Here is a 20,360-nt window from a genome sequence, read left to right as displayed (position 1 = left end):
ACCATATCTCACTCATCTTTGTATCTCTAGGCCCAAAGAGTGCTTGGAACATCTTAGACACCTAATAAGTGCCTGAGGAATAAATACCAGCTGACTAAATTATCCTTCTCAATCACTTCTTAACGTTATCAAAATTATCTCCTCTACTGTCTGTAGATTATGACAGAATCTGTCTTTCTAAAGGAGACATGATAAAGAGATATTAATAATCTATCAGGAGGAAAAAATAATTAGATGCCTCAACTTCTACCTACCGAGGCTCACCACTCTGCATAACTAGAGTGAGAATTCTATTCATATTTGGGTCCAGTTCTTGGATAAGTTACTTAAATCTGCTCACCTTTTTTTGTAAAATTAGAGAGTTGGATTAAATTTGTGTTTTTCACACAGTGAACTACACCCCCCAATAATGGATCATAAAGTCAATTTAGAATGTCTACCTAGATGAACGTTTTTGATGGAATGAAATCATCTACACTAATAAAAGAGAAAAATGGTAATTGGCGTACGACGCTACCCTTTTCATTGGCTAATCAGGGCCATATGCAAATTAACTGCCAACTGAGATTGGCAGTTAACTGCCAACAAGATGGCGGTTAATTTGCATATGTAGGCACAATGCAGGGAGGCGAAAGGGAAAGCAGGAAGAAGCCCCCTGCCACTGACAGTGATCAGAAACCCAGGGGGGAGCTAAGAGCTGGGGGGCAGGGCAAAGGCGGCCCCAGGGCCGCCTTTGCCCTGCCCCCCAGCCATGATTGGAGAATCAGGCGCCCTTTCCGCCCTGGCCAGTGATAGCAGGAAGTAGGGGTGGAGCCAGCGATGGGAGCTGGGCACGGTCAAAGCTGGCAGTCCCGGGAGCTAGGGGTCCCTTGCCTGGGCCTAAAGCGGAGCCCCTAATCGCGGGGCCACTGCAGCTGCGGGTCCCCGCTGCCCGAGCCGGACGCCTAGGCCAGAGGTGTCCTGCAGGGGCAGGGGTGGAGCCCGTGCGATCGCGGCCACCCCTGCTGCCACTGCGGGTCCCTGCTGCCCGGGCCGGACGCCTTGGCCAGAGGCGTTAGGCCTGGGCAGGGGTGGAGCCTGCAACCGCGGGGAGCTGGGGGTCCCCTGCCCAGGCCTAACACCTGTGCCAGAGGCCTCAGGCCTGGTCAAGGGGCCGATCCGGTGATTGGTGATCGGAGGGTGATGAGGATCAACTCCTCTGGCCGAGGCATCAGGCCTGGGTGGGGGGCGGAGCCGGGGATTGGGGGGATATGAGGGTCCCCTTGCCCAGGCCTGAAGCCTGGGTCAGAGGCATCAGGCCTGGGCGGGGGTCAGAGCCAGTGATCGGGGGGAGATGGGGGCCCCCTGTCCAAGCCTGACACCTCTGGCAGAGGCGTCAGGCCTGGGCAAGGGGCCGATCAGGCGATCGGAGGGTGATGGGGGTCTACGCCTCTGGCCGAAGCATCAGGCCTGGGCAAGGGGCAGAGCCAGCAATCGGAGGGGTCTGGGGGTCCCCTGCCCAGGCCTGATGCCTGGGCCAGAGGCATCAGGCCTGGGCTGGGGGCAGAACCAGTGATGGGGGGAAATGAGGGTCCTCTGCCCAGGCCTGACGCCTCTGTCAGAGGCGTCAGGCCTGGGCAAGGGGCCGATCCTGGGATTGGAGGGTGATGGGGGTCAACGCCTGAGGGCTCCCAGTATGTAAGAGGGGGCAGGCTGGGCTGAGGGACACTCCCCCCACACACACCCAGTGCACGAATTTCATGCACCGGGCCCCTAGTACATAATAAAAGTATATGTCTGTGCATGTGTGTACTGGTTGGTGATAAACTATATTTTTGACCATGTTTGAACACAACTAGACTAGATAGATCATCTTAAGTTTCGTTGGCCTCTCAAATGCTTGACTTTTCTGAATAAGTTGAAGGAGAAATAGGAGGAGTATGAGTGCCAGGAATGAGGAAGCTAGCCAGACAGACAGGGGACTGTGCCTGCTGGAGCAGAGAACAGCTGTGCATGTGGAAGGCACCCAGTGCCTTTCCTGGCATTCCCATCATATGCAGGTAGGCGTGAGGTAGAATTTTTATACAGAATTCCTCTTCCTGGGAAGCACTGGGAAAATAAGGAAGTTATCAAATCCCTGAGGACTGCCGAGGAATTTGTCAGAATGAGTACCTGTGACCCTCATCTACCAGGGGCTGTCAGAATCGTTACTAAGGAAAGACCGTTCAACATGGAGACAAGGCCGTGGGTTGTCGGTGCATCATATCGTCACTTAAATTGAACCCCGCAAGCCCCACTCTGACTCTCTTTGCTTTGATCTTTAATTTCTGGAGCATGAAATAGATTGTTCTTTCTAGATGTTGAGACATGTGTCCATGGTTCCTGCTCAGTGGCGATTTGTCATCCCACCTGGGACACTAGGGGTGGGATTCTCGCCTAAGCCCCATCACTGTGAGCTAGGCAGTCGGAGGTGAGTCCCTTACTTCTCTGTGTTTCATGGTTATTATTTTCAAAATGTGAGTTTTGGGGACAATATATGGTCTCCAGGCATGACATTGCCCAGCTCTCCCTGCAGGATCCTGCTTAACCAGATCATCCCTGTTAGATGCTAAATCCTTCCTACAATGGGAGTGATCGGAGGCATTCCAGGCATCCCAGGTTCAAGAAACCAGTTTGGAGCATCCTCCTTGTGAGTAAAATTCCAGGCATGTAATGCCGGGATGCTTTATGGTCACCTGGGAACGTTGGAATAAAGCTTTTGGGAGGACACTGTCCCCTGAGGGACAACTCTTCTGAAAGGCCCCCCCACCCCCCGCGAATGCCTGGAGGTTTTGTGTTGCCCCACCCCTTCCCCTGCTGCTCTTCTTGATGGGCGGGTGGGGTGGGGGTGGGGGGGGTGTCAGGGTCAGTGCACCCACTCCCCCCGCCTGCCCCCCCACACACAGTAGCTTGCTTTTCTTCAAACTCTGGCAGAGAGGTTTTAATTAAATCTAAATGAGTATACCCTGCCAGTGTGGCTCAGTTGGTTGAGCGTCCTCCCGAGCACCAAAAGGTCACAGGTTCATTCCGGGTCAGGGCACACGCCCTGATTGCAGGCTCCATCCCCCGTAGGGGGCGTGTGGGAGGCAGCTGATGGACGTTTCTCTCTCCTCAATGTTTCTCTCTCTCTGTCTCCCTTCCTCTCCAAAATTAATTTTAAAAAATATTTTTAAAAAGTCCAAATGAGTATCAGGCAATTTGGGGCCTTCTATTAAGAGTAAAAATAGTGTGGGAGAAACATTTATGCTTTCTAGTGAAAATTCAAAATATGAAATTTCCTGATAGAGAGATTAATACAAACATCAGGTCTACATTCTGCCCAGAGATAGTGAGAAAGAAAGAGGAAAAAAGAAAAGAAAAGTAGAAAGTAAAAACAGAATAGGTGGGCAGGGAGGGGGAAACCCCTGAAGCAGCAGGAAGGAGAGGAGGGAGTGGGAACAGGAATGGAGAGAGCGGGCAGCATCCAGCCAGACAGACGGAAGGGAGATGGCCCAGAGGTGCTCAGGCGGCTGTGCTGGGCCCACTAGCCCCTCAGGAGCCCGCCTTCTTGATCTCACCAGGAAGCTGCATGACAAAGGGCAGACGAGTCGGGTCTAGGATAGACAGTCGGGTCCTGGTTTGGAACTGGGGGAACCTACTAGATACCTGTTCTGATTTTTGAGGGATGGTTCCTAATCGTACTTCTTTCTCGTTTTTGTTGTTTTTTTCTCATGAGAATTCTAAACACCTAACCCTTGACCTTTATCCTGACTGCTTCGCCCTCTGCCTGACTTGGATCTCTGATTGTTAACATAACGAGAGCCTTTCAGACACGGCTGCTTGCCCGCTTCCTAGAGTCTGACCTGGGGTCGCTGCCCCTAATCATAGACTTTCCCCCAGGACCCCCAAACCTCCTCTCCAGGCCAGGCTGCAGAGGCATGACTCCCAGCTCAGACTTCAACCCACTGAGTTGATTTCCACGAATGCTTATTGAGTGTCTGATATGAACAGGCCGGGCACTGGTGCTCCAGAGGAATAACAAAGTCCACACCTTGCGGGGGGCGGGGGGGGAGGTGCACTTGAAACAGGGGTCAGCTGTTCAGCAAACATTTCAGGATGATCTCTAAGAACGCTCTCCCCAGGTCCTGTATGGGCACCGGCTAGTCTGGAAGATCAGAGATGGCACCTGGAGGAGATGACTCCTCCGCTTAGTGCTAAGGAAGCAGCTGGCAAAGAGTGGGCAGGGATGCTAGCGGGTGGTAGGGGTGATGGTGGGCGGGGAACCCCAGCAGTCTGCAGTCTGGTGTGACACAGGCATAAAAAGCATAAGGCGCATGCCGGGGAATGGTGGGCCGTGAGACTTAGACGTCTTTGGACCAAATCATAGAAACCGACGTGTCCACGTTAAAATCTCGAAGTTTACCCTACAGGAGCTGAGGAGACACTGCAGGGATCTGACCCAGGCCCAGATCTGCACTTCACAGGAGTCTCAGTGCCTCCGTGCTGCTGGGCTTGTGGAGTTAAACTTGATGGAGGGCAGGAAGGGCCTGACCTGCTTTCGGTTCTGGTTCTGTCCTCTGGTTCTGACATTCTGTGACCAATTGGGCAGGACTCATGGCAGCTGCACAAATCGCTTTGTCTTTTGACGAAGGATATTATCAATGAAGGATATTATCTGTTTAATACGTAATGTATTTCTGCAACCGTCGGCATCAACTGTTTAAATATTTTGGAACTTGTCTCACAGGCTAAAAAGATCATTACTGCAGATCACTAGAATCTTCCTTGATGTCTGCATAACCTGAGTATTAATCAGCATAACCTGAATATCAAACAAATAGACCACCAAGTGGCAAGTGGGTCACCCAGATACCCTTCTGTTTTCCGGTGAGATGCAAAATGAAGTGCACAGGCTGCATCCCGGACAAAGATGCTTGATTTGAACCTGAAAACCTTTAGCTGTAATAAGGAAAGTAGAAGGGGTTAGAAACACAAGGAGAGAGGGGCACGTTAGACACAAGTTAGACAAGACCCGTCTGAAGGGCGACCTCTATAAGACAACTGGCTCAGTCTCTGCAACAAATTGGTGTCATTTTTTTTTTAATTTTTAAAAATAAAAACAATGTTAGAGTAAAATAAATTTAAGGTGTAATTGTGGTCCTGAATTAGATGCTAATTTGGACAGGACAAATCAGCTTTAAAAGCCTTTATTTATTTATTTATTTACTTACTTATTGTCTTATTTGAGGAAATTTTAATATGAACTGAGTATCTGAGAAGATAAATGTTAACTGACATGGAAAAATATAGATCCACTCACATAAAAAAAGCAAGTGACTAAAAAGCAAGAATAGCAGACTCTCATTTTGGCTAAAACAAAAAGGCACACACAGGTGAATAAGAAAGTAAATGGAAGAAATTTCAAGCAGGAAAGAGAACCAATATTTACCTTCCATGTATTTAAATGCTCTGCTAAGCATTTCCTCCACACCACTTATTGGATTATTTAATTCTCCCAAACACCCTGAAGGAAAGCGTAGTTCACCTCACTTTCCGGACAAGACTTGTACTACTTACAGGTTACTGGAAGTGATCTCTGGGTGGTCAGAATTCGGTGACTTTCTTTTCCATTTTGCTTGTTTGTATTTTCTAAGTTCCTATGCTGCACATTTATTGCTGCCATAATAAAATGATTTTATTTTTAAAAAAAAAACTATGAAGAAAGTGAAGATAAAATAAGCAAATACAGCACTTTCCAACTTCTGTGACCCGCATCCTTTTCTGATAGACACCAAAATCTGTAACTCTTTGAAATTCCAAAAAAAACCATAATTTTTTTTAAAACCAAAGCAATGGCACAGAAAACTGCTCTGCTTTCGGGCTATGAACAGGCGCCTTGCAGACTCCCTGACAAGTTAGGGAAGTCTCCCTCGTGTGGTCACGTCCCCCCTGAGGGAGCCAATAGGGCTGTGGGAAGAACATAAACGTTAAAGGCAGACAGACCTGTTCAAATCCCAGCTGCGCCACTGACCAATATGGTGGACTGGACGGAACTGCTGGGCCTGCGTTGTCTTGTCTGCAAAATGGGGTGAATAACACCTTCCTTGCAGAGTGTTAGGGGTAATTAAATAATTAAATAAATGATGTCAAGAAAATGCTTAACACCCCAATTAAGTACATCGAGGGCACTCAATAAATATCTGTTCCCTTCATGCCGGAAATTCTGACAGCTGTTCAATGAGACTGAGGCTCTGTGTGCCTCAAGGGAGCCCCTCTATATGTCATCAGTGCCCCTAACAGGTCCTCTGCCCCACCTCTCGCTCCTAGCTTTTACTTAACTTCCCTGCTCAATCTGGGGCCCAGCTAAGAATTAGAATTCAATTCTCTTCATCTCTACACCCCTCATCCAATGATTCATCCATCCACGTCCTTACTTAACAGGTAGCCACTGAGAACCAAGCAGTGGACCGGGTGAGAAGGGGCCAGGGGTGGGAGGGCAGTGGGCTAAACCCAGGATGTACCATTCCTGCCCCCAAACTCACCAGTCAGCTGCTTTGTCCTCCACCCATAAGCAGGCGCACAGGAGGGATGGGAATGAAGTCAGCCTCACTACAGCCGCATCCCCCTCTCATAGAAGCATGAGGCCGGAAGAACAGTACATCTCGCAGTTGCTTTTTGAATAATCACAGGATTATAGTGAAGTCTGCTGCCTGGTAAGAGAAGACCCCTTCAGTACTCTTCGTAGTCCTTCTTTAATGAGCTGTTGAGGACATTTTTCCTTCCATGTAGACTTCAAGGCTTTTATCCTCCTCCACTTCAATCCCTCACAGAGACTATGGGTCAAGCCTGAGACCTGCATTAGATTTTTCTCTGAGGAACTGACGTTCTAGAATAGAAAGTGTTCTCACCCAGGGATATAGCATCTTTCTGTTTTCTTACCTCTTGTATTATGTCCTTCATCAATATTATGTTATACATTTTTGAGTTAGCTACTTCCAAATATTTTACAGTTTTTAACCAAGACTGTGACTAGACTATGTTTCTCATTTTACTTTCTAGATTTCTATTACTAGGGCAAAGAAAAGTTACAGAATTTTTCTATAAAACTCTACCTTAAAATTTCTTTAAGAAAATGCTATGTGCAAATGTGTGATGTTAAATTAAAAAACACTGGAAGACAGAAATAATTTCCTCTGAAAAGATAAATTATCAAAATGTAGCCCCCCAGAACAGAAAACCCTCAATGTGGTGAAATTTGGAGTAACTGGAGATGCATTTCCTAAGCACTTCCTATAAACGCAGGCTGACCAACCCAAATGAATACCAATTGCATCACCTTGGAGTGTAAGCAATAAGGTGTCCTGAGAACCGGCCAACCTCACTTCACAGGGAGAGCTGGAGATTAGCATTAAGTCCCGGCGTTGCACAAGTCAAGCAACAGGCGCGCACATCCGTAAAACCGGCCCGGGTCTCACGCAGCAGAAAGGGACCCGCACTGATTCACGGGCTGCTGAGCTAACAAGGGCGGGAGAGGCCGCCTCCCTCCCTGTCACCTCTCCTGAGGCGGAGCCTTCCAGAAATCAGCCGAGTGAGCTGGAGCTGAGCCAGCCTGGGTCAGAGACCACAGCTCACACTGCACAGACTGTGCTCGGGGAAACCTTAGGTTCCATACACACATAGGAACCTTCAGACGCTTCAAGGAAGGAAAGGAAGTGGAAATAACGTTCAAAAAAGTTCATGTGGAACAACACAGAAACCCTTCCGTGGGCTAAGGAACATCTGCTCACACGCTGGGTTCATTACCCATCCAGGACGTGGTGGATTCTGAGTCTCTTCTCAATGACAAGGATAGAATAATGGTGTTTAGTCAAAGGAAGGCCAATCAGACACGTCCAAACAGCAGAAAAAAACATGTCCCTGTGTTTGAGCTGAAAGCTCAGTGCTTCCCTAACTATGTGAACACAAAACAGATCCACCTGACGTGAAAGGTACTCTGCCCTGAAAACAGCAGAGAAAATTCACTTGAAATGTCTGTTTCCTCTAAGTAATCTTTTCAAGAGGTTTTGTAGCTCCTAGTCAGGACATCAATCATCACATGCCCAGTCCACTACGCCGTGCAGGTTTTACTGGTTTGCCAAACTTGCCGGGAACTTACTAGTCATGAAAGCATTCGCGTCTGATCCTCGCCGGGTAAAAAGCCAGGAACACATGGGTCTGGTAGAGAAATGGACCCGCCCTGAGGGACACTGAATGGCGGCCGCAGCTTATTGTCTTGAAAGGGCCCCCTTTCCTTCCCACGCCGAAGGCAGCGCTCTCCACGGCAGGCTTCCCTGAGAGCCTTAGAGGCCATTCCCAATGTCCCTGGGGATTTCAGAGTCCGTCTTCCTAAGGCTCTCTGAGCACAGCAGGGAGCAGAGGTACACGTCCATGGGCAGCCACGCCCCGGCATGCGGCTTGAGCAGCAGGTGAAGCATTCCGCATATTTCTTCCCATGGGTGGAGTGGACGGTTGAGATTTAAATTAAAACAATTACTAGTGAATTAACCAATCTGGAAATATCTTTGTGTTGTAACTGTTAGAAAAGAGGCATCTGGGACATGGAGTTGTTGGCCATCTCAGACATGGACCTCAGGACTTGCTCATGCGAGGGGTGTGTGTGGATGTGTTCACGTTCACGTTGTGGTGATCACCACGGATGTGCACGCATCTCTTCAGGCTGTGCTATAGGAATAGGCTGTTCAGTACTTCAGTCAAAACTTGCTTCCTTGCTAATATTTTAAAGTTATAAATCAGAATTCTCTTAGAAGCATTATACTTTGTGTACTCTTGCTGTGGGTCTCATTTTTAATGGAACATTAAGGGAATGCAGTATTTTAAATGTAACTTTGTGAATATCTTTTATCTAGAGGTCTGTTGCTATTTTTGTCTTTTATGAAATTTTTGTCACCAAGTAAGGCAGGATTACATTTTCTTCCAGATTGAGTTGGTGTAGGGTATTCTTGGTTATCAAAATACTCATAGCTTTGGGACTTGGAAATGGTAAATATTCATGATGTGTGAGAAAGCATGATACATAACTGTACCATCTTAATTACATAAAAATGGAAGCTTAGTTGTGTAGATACACAGGATTTAGGACACGTCAGACTGTGAACTGCTTGTGATTATGGATGGCTTTGTTCTTTGTTTGTGTTTCTCACTTTCCTATTTATGCGCATGTTAACTGTAAAAAAAAAAAGTTACTTTAAAAGCCAAAAAAACAATTATCAAAAGAGATTTCCTTCCCCAGGAATTACATAATAATAACACTGGTACAATTTGAATGCTAGAAAAACATAAGTAATGGCTCCCATGATACTTAAAAATGCTTGAGGACGTCTATAAAATGTTCCCGCTACCACCAAAGTGAAGATTGAAAATGTGAAAATAGAGGCTGTGGCACTAGCTACAGAGCACAGAGAATTCATATTTGGCTTGGCAGATTTGGCTGTCACACCTTTTCACATCATCTCACCTGAGATGGCGAAAAGGCCAGAATGATGCTCGATCCAGGAGGGCTGTGGGCCCGCTGGAACTAACCAAAATCCAGAACTTACTCTGTTCTGAGTCCAGCTCCTTAGATTGCTATACTCAGATCTCAATTTTTCTTTTAACTTAATATAATCTAATAAATTACTAGCATTCAATAAATACTTAAATCTGTCAATAGCGCTAAAATATATTTTTTCATAAGAATACTGTTTTCCCTGCCCAGCCGGTATGGCTCAGTGGTTGAGTACCAACCTATGAACCAGGAGGTCACAGTTTGATTCCCAATCGGGGCACATGCTCGGATTGTGGGCCTGATCCCCACTGTGGGGTGTGCAGGAGGCAGCTCATCAATGATTCTCTCTCATCAGTGATGTTTCTATCTCTATCTCCCCCTTCCTCTCTGAAACCAATAAAAATATATTTGAAAAAAAATACTGTTTTCTCATAAAAGAAGTGAAAAAGAATTACCTGTAACAAATTGTATGCCTTACAGGGAGGAGGAACATCAGCGGGGGATGTAAATTACTAATAGCCTTTTAGATGACAAGTTACTAAAAATTTGAACTGTCTGTGCCCTTTTTCACAGATGTATTCACTTATTCCTCCGCAAAGCCCTGGGAATCTGCTGCTAAATGAAACAGACATGGCTGGTCGCTCACAGAGCTCACCGTCAAGTGGTGGAGAATGGCAACAGAAGCAATCCCACCAAGTAGCAGCAACCTATACATCACTGAGCCCTGCACGGGAAGCACACGGGAATGCCGGGTACAAATAATCAGAATGGAGGTGAGAGTGCCCACATGTGGGGAGGAGGAAGACCTCTCAGAGAAGGTCACATAAATTACCACCTACTGAATGAGACGCCAGCGAGGAGGAAGAGGGAGAGATGAAGTGAAGAGCTGAGGCAGAAAAGGAGCTGAGGGTTTTGGAAGAACAACAGAAGGAGCAGGAGAGAGGGAGAGGAACACGGGAAATGGCTGAGGCTAGTTCCTTGTAAGCCACGACAGGCAGGTCCGATTCTGTTCCAGGAGCACTGGGAGCCTCGACCTTTGAAACACAGACTCGGGTTGCTGAGTAAGGGGCGGACCGGGCGAGGCGGGAAAGGAACAGGAGCTCAGCCATAGACCCACCGCCCAAGCTACCTGAGAAGGATCAGGGATTTGGCTCGTGCGAAGGAAGCCAGGGAAGGAGGAAGTGGGATGGATTCTAAATACACTGTCAGTTTTATCTGCAACAAACCACGGGAACCAAAGAAAAGCTTTGCTCAGAAGCCCTTGTTGAGTGAGATGCATTTGGAAATTCCTCCCTCACACGGTTTATTACCTTACAAAAATATGCCCACATCTAAGCAATTGCTTAATCAAACCAAGTCAGAGCAAAAAGACAATGACCCTGGTCCACAGGATCAGGAACAATTTTTTTTTAAATATGCACTCACCCCTATTTAGCATTCTGAAGTTTGGGCTTGAATCCATATATGTTAAAAATTACACAAAGTTTTCAAGTAAGAAGCATGGTGAACCATGTTACATGCCTTCCTCTAACGCAGTGGTTCTCAACCTTCTGGCCCTTTAAATACAGTTCCTCATGTGGTGACCCAACCAAAAAATTATTTTCGTGGCTACTTCATAACTTTAATGTTGCTACTGTTATGAATCGTAATGTAAATATCTGATATGCAGGATGGTCTTAGGCGACCCCTGTGAAAGGGTCGTTCCACTGCCAAAGGGGTCGTGACCCACAGGTTGAGAACCGCTGCTCTAACGGGACCGTGGTCACCAGCCCTATTCTCACTAATCATTCACGTGCAGACTGTGCCCTTCAGACGCACAGCTGTATAGTCTCTGACATTTCTGAGTGTCTTCAGGGACTATCCTGATGGAAGAGATGCAGGGTTTCCAGTCCCGTGAATAACAAAGCGATGAGCACAAGCTCTGAGGCCAGGGCAGGGTCCGTGTTTAATTTTGTTAATGCGTATGTGTGAGACCAATATCTTAGCTCACGGGCGTGCAGACATTCAAATACAGTCAAGTACCGAAAGTAGTAATGTCTGACACAGAAAACATATTAAATACATGCTTCCAGTCAAAACAAACGAAGACCAGTGAAGGCTTGTCGGTGAAAGTGCGTCTCATTAACTCCCTCCACGTGAGGAAGAACAGCACTGCCGTGGGTAATGAGCACTAGAAACACCCTGGAGACCTCTGAGCCACTGCGCACCGGACAGACACGCATTCTTCCTGCTTCACTCCATACGCCCGTGTTCACACTCCTACAGACTGAAGCATGGTGTCTTTGGCTTTCTGATGTGTTGTACCTACTGTCCAGCTTTCATACTCTCAATGCGGTGCAGCAGGCGAAGTACAATGTACACACACGATGAAGCTCCCTGTTAAGGATCCTGATTATTATTGTTGGGATCCTCTTCTCTTTCCGCCTCTTGAGTAAGAGCCAGTTTCCAGTTGGGCTGAGGTTTCCAAAGCCATTATCCTGAGCATAAGATAACCAGCCAACAGAAACCACTGGCAAGTCCTCCTTTCTTTCCTTTTCAGACAAACAAAACAGCAAGTGAGGACACTGCTCAGTGCAGAAGGCGCTTTGCAGAGACCTTCCTGGCACCACGTAAATGTGGCCCCAGCACGACGATGCCTTATTACCTCACCAAGGCCCCAATCCTCCAAAGAAAAGGAAGTGCGGCTTAAAGCACTCTCAAGGGCACATAGGAAAGTAGAGAGGGAGCCCCGTCTGCCTACCGAGCACACAATGGGACTCGTCATCGCTCTCTCAGGCCTCCTCGACTGGGACAGTGGCTGAAGCCAGCCTGCATCCGACCAAGAATGGTATGTGGGTCTCTAGAAGGGCACCCTATCCTTTATACAGCGCCCAACCAAGAATTCTTAGAGGTATTTCGAAATACTTAACCTGTGTTCAGGTAAAGAGAGAGTAAAATGATAATTAGCAGTTTTAAGCCCTAATAATTAAAATTGTCAAAGAACTGAAGTTTTAAGGAAGGCAAATCAGAACAAAGTCAGCCATATCTAGAACTGAGTCCACAATGCAACTTATGGCTATGCCTAGGAATATCATAATTCACTGCTAACATTTTTTAAAATCTCTTTTGTCTTTAGCACAATAAAACTTTGAAGAATTACAAGATTTTAAATAATGGGAAAGAAATTGAAAGTTCATTCCATTTTTCTCTTCTTCCCTGATCCTCACCCAAGGATATGTTCCCTACTCATTTTTTTAGAGAAAGGGTAAGGAAGAGAGAGAGAGAAAGAAACATCAATGTATGAGAAAAACATCAATTGGTTGCCTCCCATATTAGCCCCCACAGCGATCAAACCCACAACCCAGGTATGTGCCCTGACCAGGAACTGAACTGGCACCCTTCCAATGCATGGGATGACCCTCCAACCAACTAAGCCACAACGGCACATTAATTTTTAAATAACTTTTTAAATTATAAAACTAATACATTCTCATTACAAAAAAAATATCTCAGAAAATATATACAGGCCTAATGAAGAAAATAAATTAAGTGTATGTGTTGGGGGAGAGCCTCGAAAGCCTAAATTCAGGATCAATTCCAAAGAACTGACATGTAGCCTTATTCAAATTCATAAGGACTTTAATAGGAGAAACTTACATACACGGGTACAGCAGTGTATGGTGGGCAGGGAAGAATCCACACCCCACCCAGGACAGGGTCTCTCTTCATAGGTGGTTAACTGTAAAACCACATGGTGGGCAGCCACACAGACCACCGGAAAGAACAGCGCATCCCTAAGTTAACAGGGAGCACCGGGCAGTTAGCACACTCTACACACCTACTAGCGTCCTTCCTGGGCCTGCTGTGCGTCTTTGGGGGGCAGTCTGGCTTTCCGGGGAGTCAGCCAAGCCCCAGGTTACAGAGAGCCAAACGGTGACAGAGTTAAGTAGTCAGAGAGAGTTCATCATTTCCCAGGCGCCTTTGCTGCTCGAGCCATATTGCATCTCTACAGTGAGTTCCCCTACGACATGTATGATCACTTCACTCAAAAAGGTAAGTCCTAGTCTATGATGGTGGTTCCTTCCAGCCTTTGCCTAGGCATAGGCATTTCCTCTCATTCTGTGATAAGAAAAAAGCCCCAATATATAAACTTATAAACCCAAAATCACCACTGTAAAACAAATTCAAAAACTAACTTCAGAGAGTAACCAACGTACAAATCACTAATAAGTGCAATAATGCTCAGCCAGATTCTATCCCTCACATTTGCTGACTGGTCCAGCCACAGAGAAGCCACTTCCTAATTCAGAGAAGACTTTTCCCTGCACGTCAGCCTTTCCATATTGAAAAGGATTCAGTAGCTGCTCACTTTCTGATTCTAATCAAAAAGTGCATAAGATGCACATTAAGGAATTTAGAGGGAACTCTAAAAAAATTAATAAACCTGATCTTTAGAAACTCCCTTACCAAGTGAAAGCAGATTTAAAATATCTACTAATTATTCCTCTGTTGCAGTCAATCCCCATCAGATTTGTCCCAGATATTCTAAAGGTATATGGTGTCAACCAGGGGTCAGCAAACCTTTTCTGAAAGTAAATAAAGCAAACATTTTCTATACGTTAGCAGTAAATATTCTGGGCTGTGTGACCATCCAGTCCCTGTCCCACTACTCAGCTCTGCTCAACTTTCCCTTGCGCCATAAAAGCAGCCATTCACAACATAATATATAAACAAATGGCTATGTCTGTGTTCCAATAAGACTTTATCTACAAAAATGAGATTTTTTTTGGAGACAGATGATGGTGACGGCACAACAATGTGAATGTACTTAATGCACTCAGCTGTACACTTAAAATAGTAAATTTTGTTATGTACATTTTACCACAATTAAAAACAAACAAAAAACACAAGACTTGGCCCACACGGTGTTCTTTTCCAGCTGGTACACAAAATTCTTCCTGCCTAAAATCATCTGTGATTTTAGGCTCCCCTGAAACTAAAAGCTTCCCAAACCTGGTGCATGCATACTTATAAAGATACAACTGCTCTTCTACCAAACCTTTCTTTAAATATCCTAGAATATTTAAAAGTGTTAATATTAGCCCTGGCTGGTTTGGCTCTGTGGCTAGAGCGTTGGCCTGTGAACTGAAGGGTCCCAGGTTCGATTCTTGTCAAGGTCACATGCCTGGGTTGCGGGCTCGATCCCCAGTAGGGGATGTGCAGGAGGCAGCCGATCAATGATTCTCTCTCATCATTGGTGTTTCTATCTCTCTCTCTCCCTCTCCCTTCTTCTCTGAAATCAATAACAATATATTTTTTAAAAAAGTGTTTTTAGTCCTGGCCAGCAGCCCAATGGTTAGAGCATCAGCCTGCACACCGGAGTGTTGTGGGTTCAATTCCCAGTAAAGGGCGCGTACCTGGGTTGCAGATTCAACCCCTGCCCTAGTTGGGGTGTGTGCAGGAGGCAACCCATCAATGTGTCTCTCTCATATCAATGTCTCTCTCCCTCTCTCTCTCCCTCTCTCCCTCTCTGTCTCTTTACACCTTCCACTGTCTCTAAAAATCAATGAAAAAGTCCCCACTCCTCAGGTGAGGATAAAAAAGGGGGGAGGGTTTACTTCTAATGTTATAAGCAAGCTAAAGTGCTGTCAGCAGTTTTTCTCTGTCCTTAACGCAGGTTGGAGACCAGATGTTTAGAACCACACAGCCTGTAGCAGTGAGCAGGCTGCCCTGGGGGAAGGGCCTTGAGTAATTAAAAGCGCACAAATATAACCTACTTGACCAGCCGCCTACCTTTTAAAAAAACTTACACATTAAATGAAATGCAACAGGAAAGATGCCATCTGACTCCTGTCAGAGATCTGACTTTAAATGCTTTATTTATAAAGCACAAACGTCCAAGGCACCATGTAACTGTGGACTCCCACTTTATTTGTAGCTGTTTTCCTTCAAAACCTAATTAACAGTTGTGTGTGTGGTGGTTTTCTTCTTCAGATCTGTAGCTATTTTCAATAAGATCTATTATTACTTAACACCGACATTTTGCTTAACTTTAGGTCTATCCATGTACTCAGCCTCAAAAGACAAGCTTTGGGGGGATTCTGAGTTTTCTTTTGCCTTCAGCTTTCACTGTGGCCCTGGAAGAGCCAACTGGATTCTTTCGGGCGCAGTCAGGGCTCGCTCTGCACCCCACACCCGTGATTAACTTCTTATTCACCTGGTACCTTCCCATTCAGCCTCTGAACGTTCCTTTCAGCTTCCAACAAAGGATCTCATCGCTTCAGGAATTGGGGTGTGTCTAAGTTTTCACCTGGGAGAAAAGTGATTCAAGCGTTTCTGGTGAGACCAATCCTAGGGTTGGGGTGGGGAGGGACCGCATAACAGGCCGCCGCGGACTCCTGGAGAGGCACAGACTCTGCGGGCGGACGGACTGAAGCACACTCCGGGATCTGCTCGCCTGGGGACTCCACACGATGGCTTGGCTCCTCTTCAGAACCACGGGGACTCTCGCCATTTTCATGGTAAGTCCTCCTTTTCCTTCCAATAATCATCGCTTTCCGTGCTTCTTTCTCTCCTCTAAGGGAGTATCGTATTTGATTGCTGAATCCCTGTTACAAAGTCTAAGAAGGCACAGTGGAAACCAACAGTTTAAAATGAAACTGCAAATCCCTCTCATAAAATCTAAAAGAGTGCAGTCGAAATAAGATTTTAATATGCAATTGTAATGATCACTCATTCTCCCATTTGCTGTGGGGTTGTTTTTCTTTTCATATATTTTACATAGAAAACTAAATGAGGGAGAAATGAATCTGAAAGTCGCCATTTAGAATTTCTTTAGTTAATGGGTCAAATAACCCTGATCTCAGATGTATTTCCCACAACACCGTCACTTTCTTCAAAGTCATGTTTGTATTCGTCTTTTTGATGCACAAGCTAAAACACAGTAAAGAGAAGCAGGTCTGTTTCCCAAGGTTACATATCTGTTGAGCGTATGGCTCTGAATCGCTCATGCCCGGTCTTGCTACCTGACATGTTTCTGCAATAGCCAAGGACCGTTGAATTAAAATCAAAGCAGCGTTTGACTGGAGAGCAGCTGAGAGGGTTATTAAGAACACAGAGTGTCTGCTTAGTCATTCTGTGCAGAACACATCCAGCCTTTGGTGGAAAACACATGGACATTTTATCAGACCCTCCCGGAGAGAGTGACACTCTGCTGGGTGGGACTCTTTCTGACTACAAGAGAAGTGGAATCTGCAGAGCAAAGCAGTGGCCTGGATGATACAGACCAGCTTGTTCCTAACGGCGCTATTCTAGTGAAGAAAAAGTCACAATATTCTCAGTCACATGAAGATAGCAAAATAGTGAAATATACCACACGTGAACATTTTTAAAATTCCTAATGCTAATTCCCCACCTTATCGATAATAAACTGGGCTAGTCCGGGCATCAGTTGTGCTTGCCTCTTCGTCTGTAACATTGAGATCATTGGCCTTTAAGAAGTGACAGGGAGATAGATCTCAAGGAGGAACTTTCTAAACTGTAAATGTGTCCAAAATTAGAACAGCTGCCTTGTGAGCCAGGGAGATTCCCAGCCTTCGCTCTCATGAGGCTGCTCTAGAAAACTGGCATATTTTTGTTAGAGTCGTTTCTATTTTGACAAAGTAGCTACAGTTGACCCTTGAACAACATGGTAATGGATTAGGGGGACATTGACCCCAATGCAGTAAAAAATCTTAGTATAACTTTTGACTCCCCCCTACCAATAACATAAACAGTCAATTAACACTTATTTCATATATATATAACACACCATATTTTTATAATAAAGTAAACTAGAGAAAAGAAAATCATAAGGAAGAGAAAATACATTTACAGTATTTATGAAAAAAATTCCCATGCTATTCAAGGGTGAACTATAATTGTTTTGGTTATCTAATGTATTTATTTGACCTAAGAATATTATAGAGAAACTAGAGACCCGGTGCACGAAATTCGTGCGAGGGGTGGGTGTCCCTCAGCCCAGCCTGCACTCTCTCGCAATCCGGGACCCCTCAGGGGATGTCCAACTGCTGGTTTAGGCCTGACCCCACAGGTATCGGCAGTTGGACATCCTTCTCGCAATCTGGGACCACTTGGCTCCTAACCGCTCGCCTGCCTGATCACCCCTAACCACTCGCCTGCCTGCTTGATCACCCCTAACCATTTTGCCTGCCTATCTGATCACCCTTAACTCCTCTGCCTGCCTGCCTGATTGCCCCTAACCACTCACCTGCCTGCCTGATCACCCCTAACTGTCTCTGCCTTGACCCCCTCTGCCGAGGCTTTTTCCAGAAGGACATCCAGAATGACGTCCAGAAGGTAGTTTGTCTGTTGGGTCTAATTAGCATATTACACTTTTATTATTATAGATGTGACAGTTGTATGACTTCCCACCTTTCAGATGGTCATTTCTAGACTAAACCACAGGTAGCCTAATAACCCACTCGGGAATGGGTGACCAACTCGGGAAGCTAGGAGATAAGAGGAGCGTGAGTCAGAACAGTGTTTGTCATAAGGACACAGAATTGGACCCCCACAAGCTTAGAGAGCTCTTTCCTGCTTTGAGGTATATCCTCTATCATCCCTCTGTTCCTCGAGTTACTGTGAGATCCTCATACTGAGGGCTGTTTCATTCGTTTTTTTATCTCCAATGTCTACCCATAATATCTGTCTTACAGTGGACACTCAATTGTTTGAAGAATGGATACATGAATAACTGAATAAGGCCTCTCTTAACTATAACTTCACACATATACACATACACACACACACACAGCCTCTAAAATGCACTATGAAATGTTTAAAACATCTCTCTCCCCTCAAGAAAATGTTACACACCTCCACACACAAGCTATTTAAACAGCAATATAACTTTATACATAATTGTTAAGCTGAGTGGTCTAGAACTGCTCTGTCCAAATGGTAGCCTCTAGCCACATGTGGCTACTAATCACTTGAAATGAGATTGGTCGAATTGAGATGTAAGGTGTAAAATATGCATCATATTTTAAGGATTTAGTATGAAAAAGGAATGGAAAACATGTCATTAATAATGCTGACATTGCTTACATATTGACATGGTAGTATTTTGGATATTTTAGATAAGACGTATGTTAAAATTAATTTTACCTTTTTAAATCCTCTTTAATATAACTATCAGGACATTTGAAATTATTCGTGGGGTTCTCATTACACTTTCCCTGGACAATGCTGGTAATTGATGCTATTAGTGGAAGGCAGTGTCAGTCAGGAGTAAGGCAGGCAAACGAGGCCCCAGGGACCAGGTAAGGTTTCACAGGTGGACCAAGGGAGGGGCTCTTCCCTGTCAAACCCACATGAGCAAAGGCAGACGCAATATGACATGTGCCTGGGGACAATGGACACACTGGTTTGGCCGGAATGACAGTTTGCACTGGGGAGCCTGGACATGAGTTGGAAAAGCAGATGAGGGTCATATTGAAAAGTATGTTCTGTGAAAGCTAAAGGAATCCTTTCAGAAGTGGGGCACCACCCAGTTTCGAAACAGTGTGGTGATGGGAAAAAAGCAATGTTTTTACAAGCATTGTCTAGTGGGGACGCACATCTTTTGTTGTGGAAGGGTGGGTCTGAAAGTCGGAAAACATGTTTGAGGTTCTGCACTAATTCCGCCGTCCTATGACCACACCAGGGTTGCCTAGAGAGGCGAGACAGAACAGCAAAGTCACAGCCCTCTGTCTACGCCTGCTCTGCTGACTCACTCCAGCCCTTGTTTCCTCCGCTGTCAAGTAAAAGGATCAGAGCCCCTGCCTACACCAAAATGGCCAGAGTGAGAGTAAAACAGCGCAAGGAAGTGCTCGGAAAATGCCAGTGCTTTCTAAGACGCGAATGCCTACCAGTTGCAATACCTTCAGTAATTAAGATGACTCTTGATAACGCCTGCCTTAATATTCTGCCTTACTATTTAGCAGTTTCCTGTGCTTGTTTGATCCATTTTGCACAATACAAAATATGCATTTTGGGGAAAGGCTTTATGATTGAAAAATGCTTTTCTTCAGAGATTTAACTTTTTGAAAACATTTGTCTTCAAGGTGCACATTGCTCAGTGTTTGATAGTCCACAAAACATAACACTCCTGTTACCATCTGGACAATGAGTGTTTTAATTTTATGTTTCTATATTATGTAAAAGTTTACTCATCACAAAACTAATAGAGATGTCTGAAATGCAAATATTTCCAGAACACAGTGTTTAAAGTTAGTAGAGGTAGGGCTGGAAAAAAGCGAGAGAAATCCTTTAAATATCAAGTTCTGAGAGAATGCGGTCCAAATACAGAGAAATGACCTCCAATCACCTTCTTCTACAGAATATCCAAAGAGTAAAATTTTAGGAAAAAATTGTAGGCTAAATGGTCCAAATCTTTAACGGAAGGAAAATCTTTGAGGGATCTCTTCTTCTCGTGACTGATGAAACAATCTGATTTCCAATGCTAATAGACGTATGAAAATTAGTTGCCCCCTGGCCCTCTCTTCCGGTTAAGAGCCAAAATCAGAATAATCTTGCCAGGCAATCCTGGCAACCACGCCCGACTTGAGCAGAAGGCGGGAGAGATGCAATTACTTCTGTCAGTCACCACCCCCGCTTACCTAACCCCTGAAACTGCTTTCCTTTGGAACCGAACACTCAGTTCCCAGCAGGCTGCTCCTCACCTCCAGCCTCTCGCTCTTCCTCACCAGTCAGGAGTCACCCTGATGGCCAGGTGAGGGCTTGCTGTGCGAATTTCATCACAAGAGAAGTACAGGGTGCCCCCAGGAATGTATGCACT

General features: G+C 45.5%; 1 protein-coding gene and 1 long non-coding RNA gene across 6 annotated transcripts in view; one reads left to right on the top strand and one right to left on the bottom strand.

Moving 5' to 3' along the window:
- The window catches only part of LOC132240056 (uncharacterized), a 397,852-nt gene that overhangs the window by 275,666 nt on the left and 101,826 nt on the right, over nt 1-20,360 (bottom strand). The gene's annotated exons all lie outside the window — the stretch shown is intronic.
- DSG3 (desmoglein 3) overlaps nt 15,884-20,360 on the top strand; it is a 28,983-nt gene continuing 24,506 nt past the window's right edge. For 2 of the 5 annotated variants that reach the window (XM_059707412.1, XM_059707413.1), the window contains exon 1: nt 15,884-16,041. In XM_059707412.1, the coding sequence (XP_059563395.1) occupies nt 15,994-16,041 (48 nt within the window). In that variant the 5' untranslated portion in view covers nt 15,884-15,993. The remainder of the gene's footprint in view (nt 16,042-20,360) is intronic. The other 3 variants (XM_059707410.1, XM_059707409.1, XM_059707411.1) reach the window with 2 other exon arrangements.

This window comes from Myotis daubentonii, chromosome 8 (assembly GCF_963259705.1).
Source record: "Myotis daubentonii chromosome 8, mMyoDau2.1, whole genome shotgun sequence".
Classification (NCBI taxonomy): domain Eukaryota; kingdom Metazoa; phylum Chordata; class Mammalia; order Chiroptera; family Vespertilionidae; genus Myotis; species Myotis daubentonii.
The sequence above is the reverse complement of the archived record's forward strand: the minus strand, read 5'-3'. Positions and strand labels throughout refer to the sequence as shown.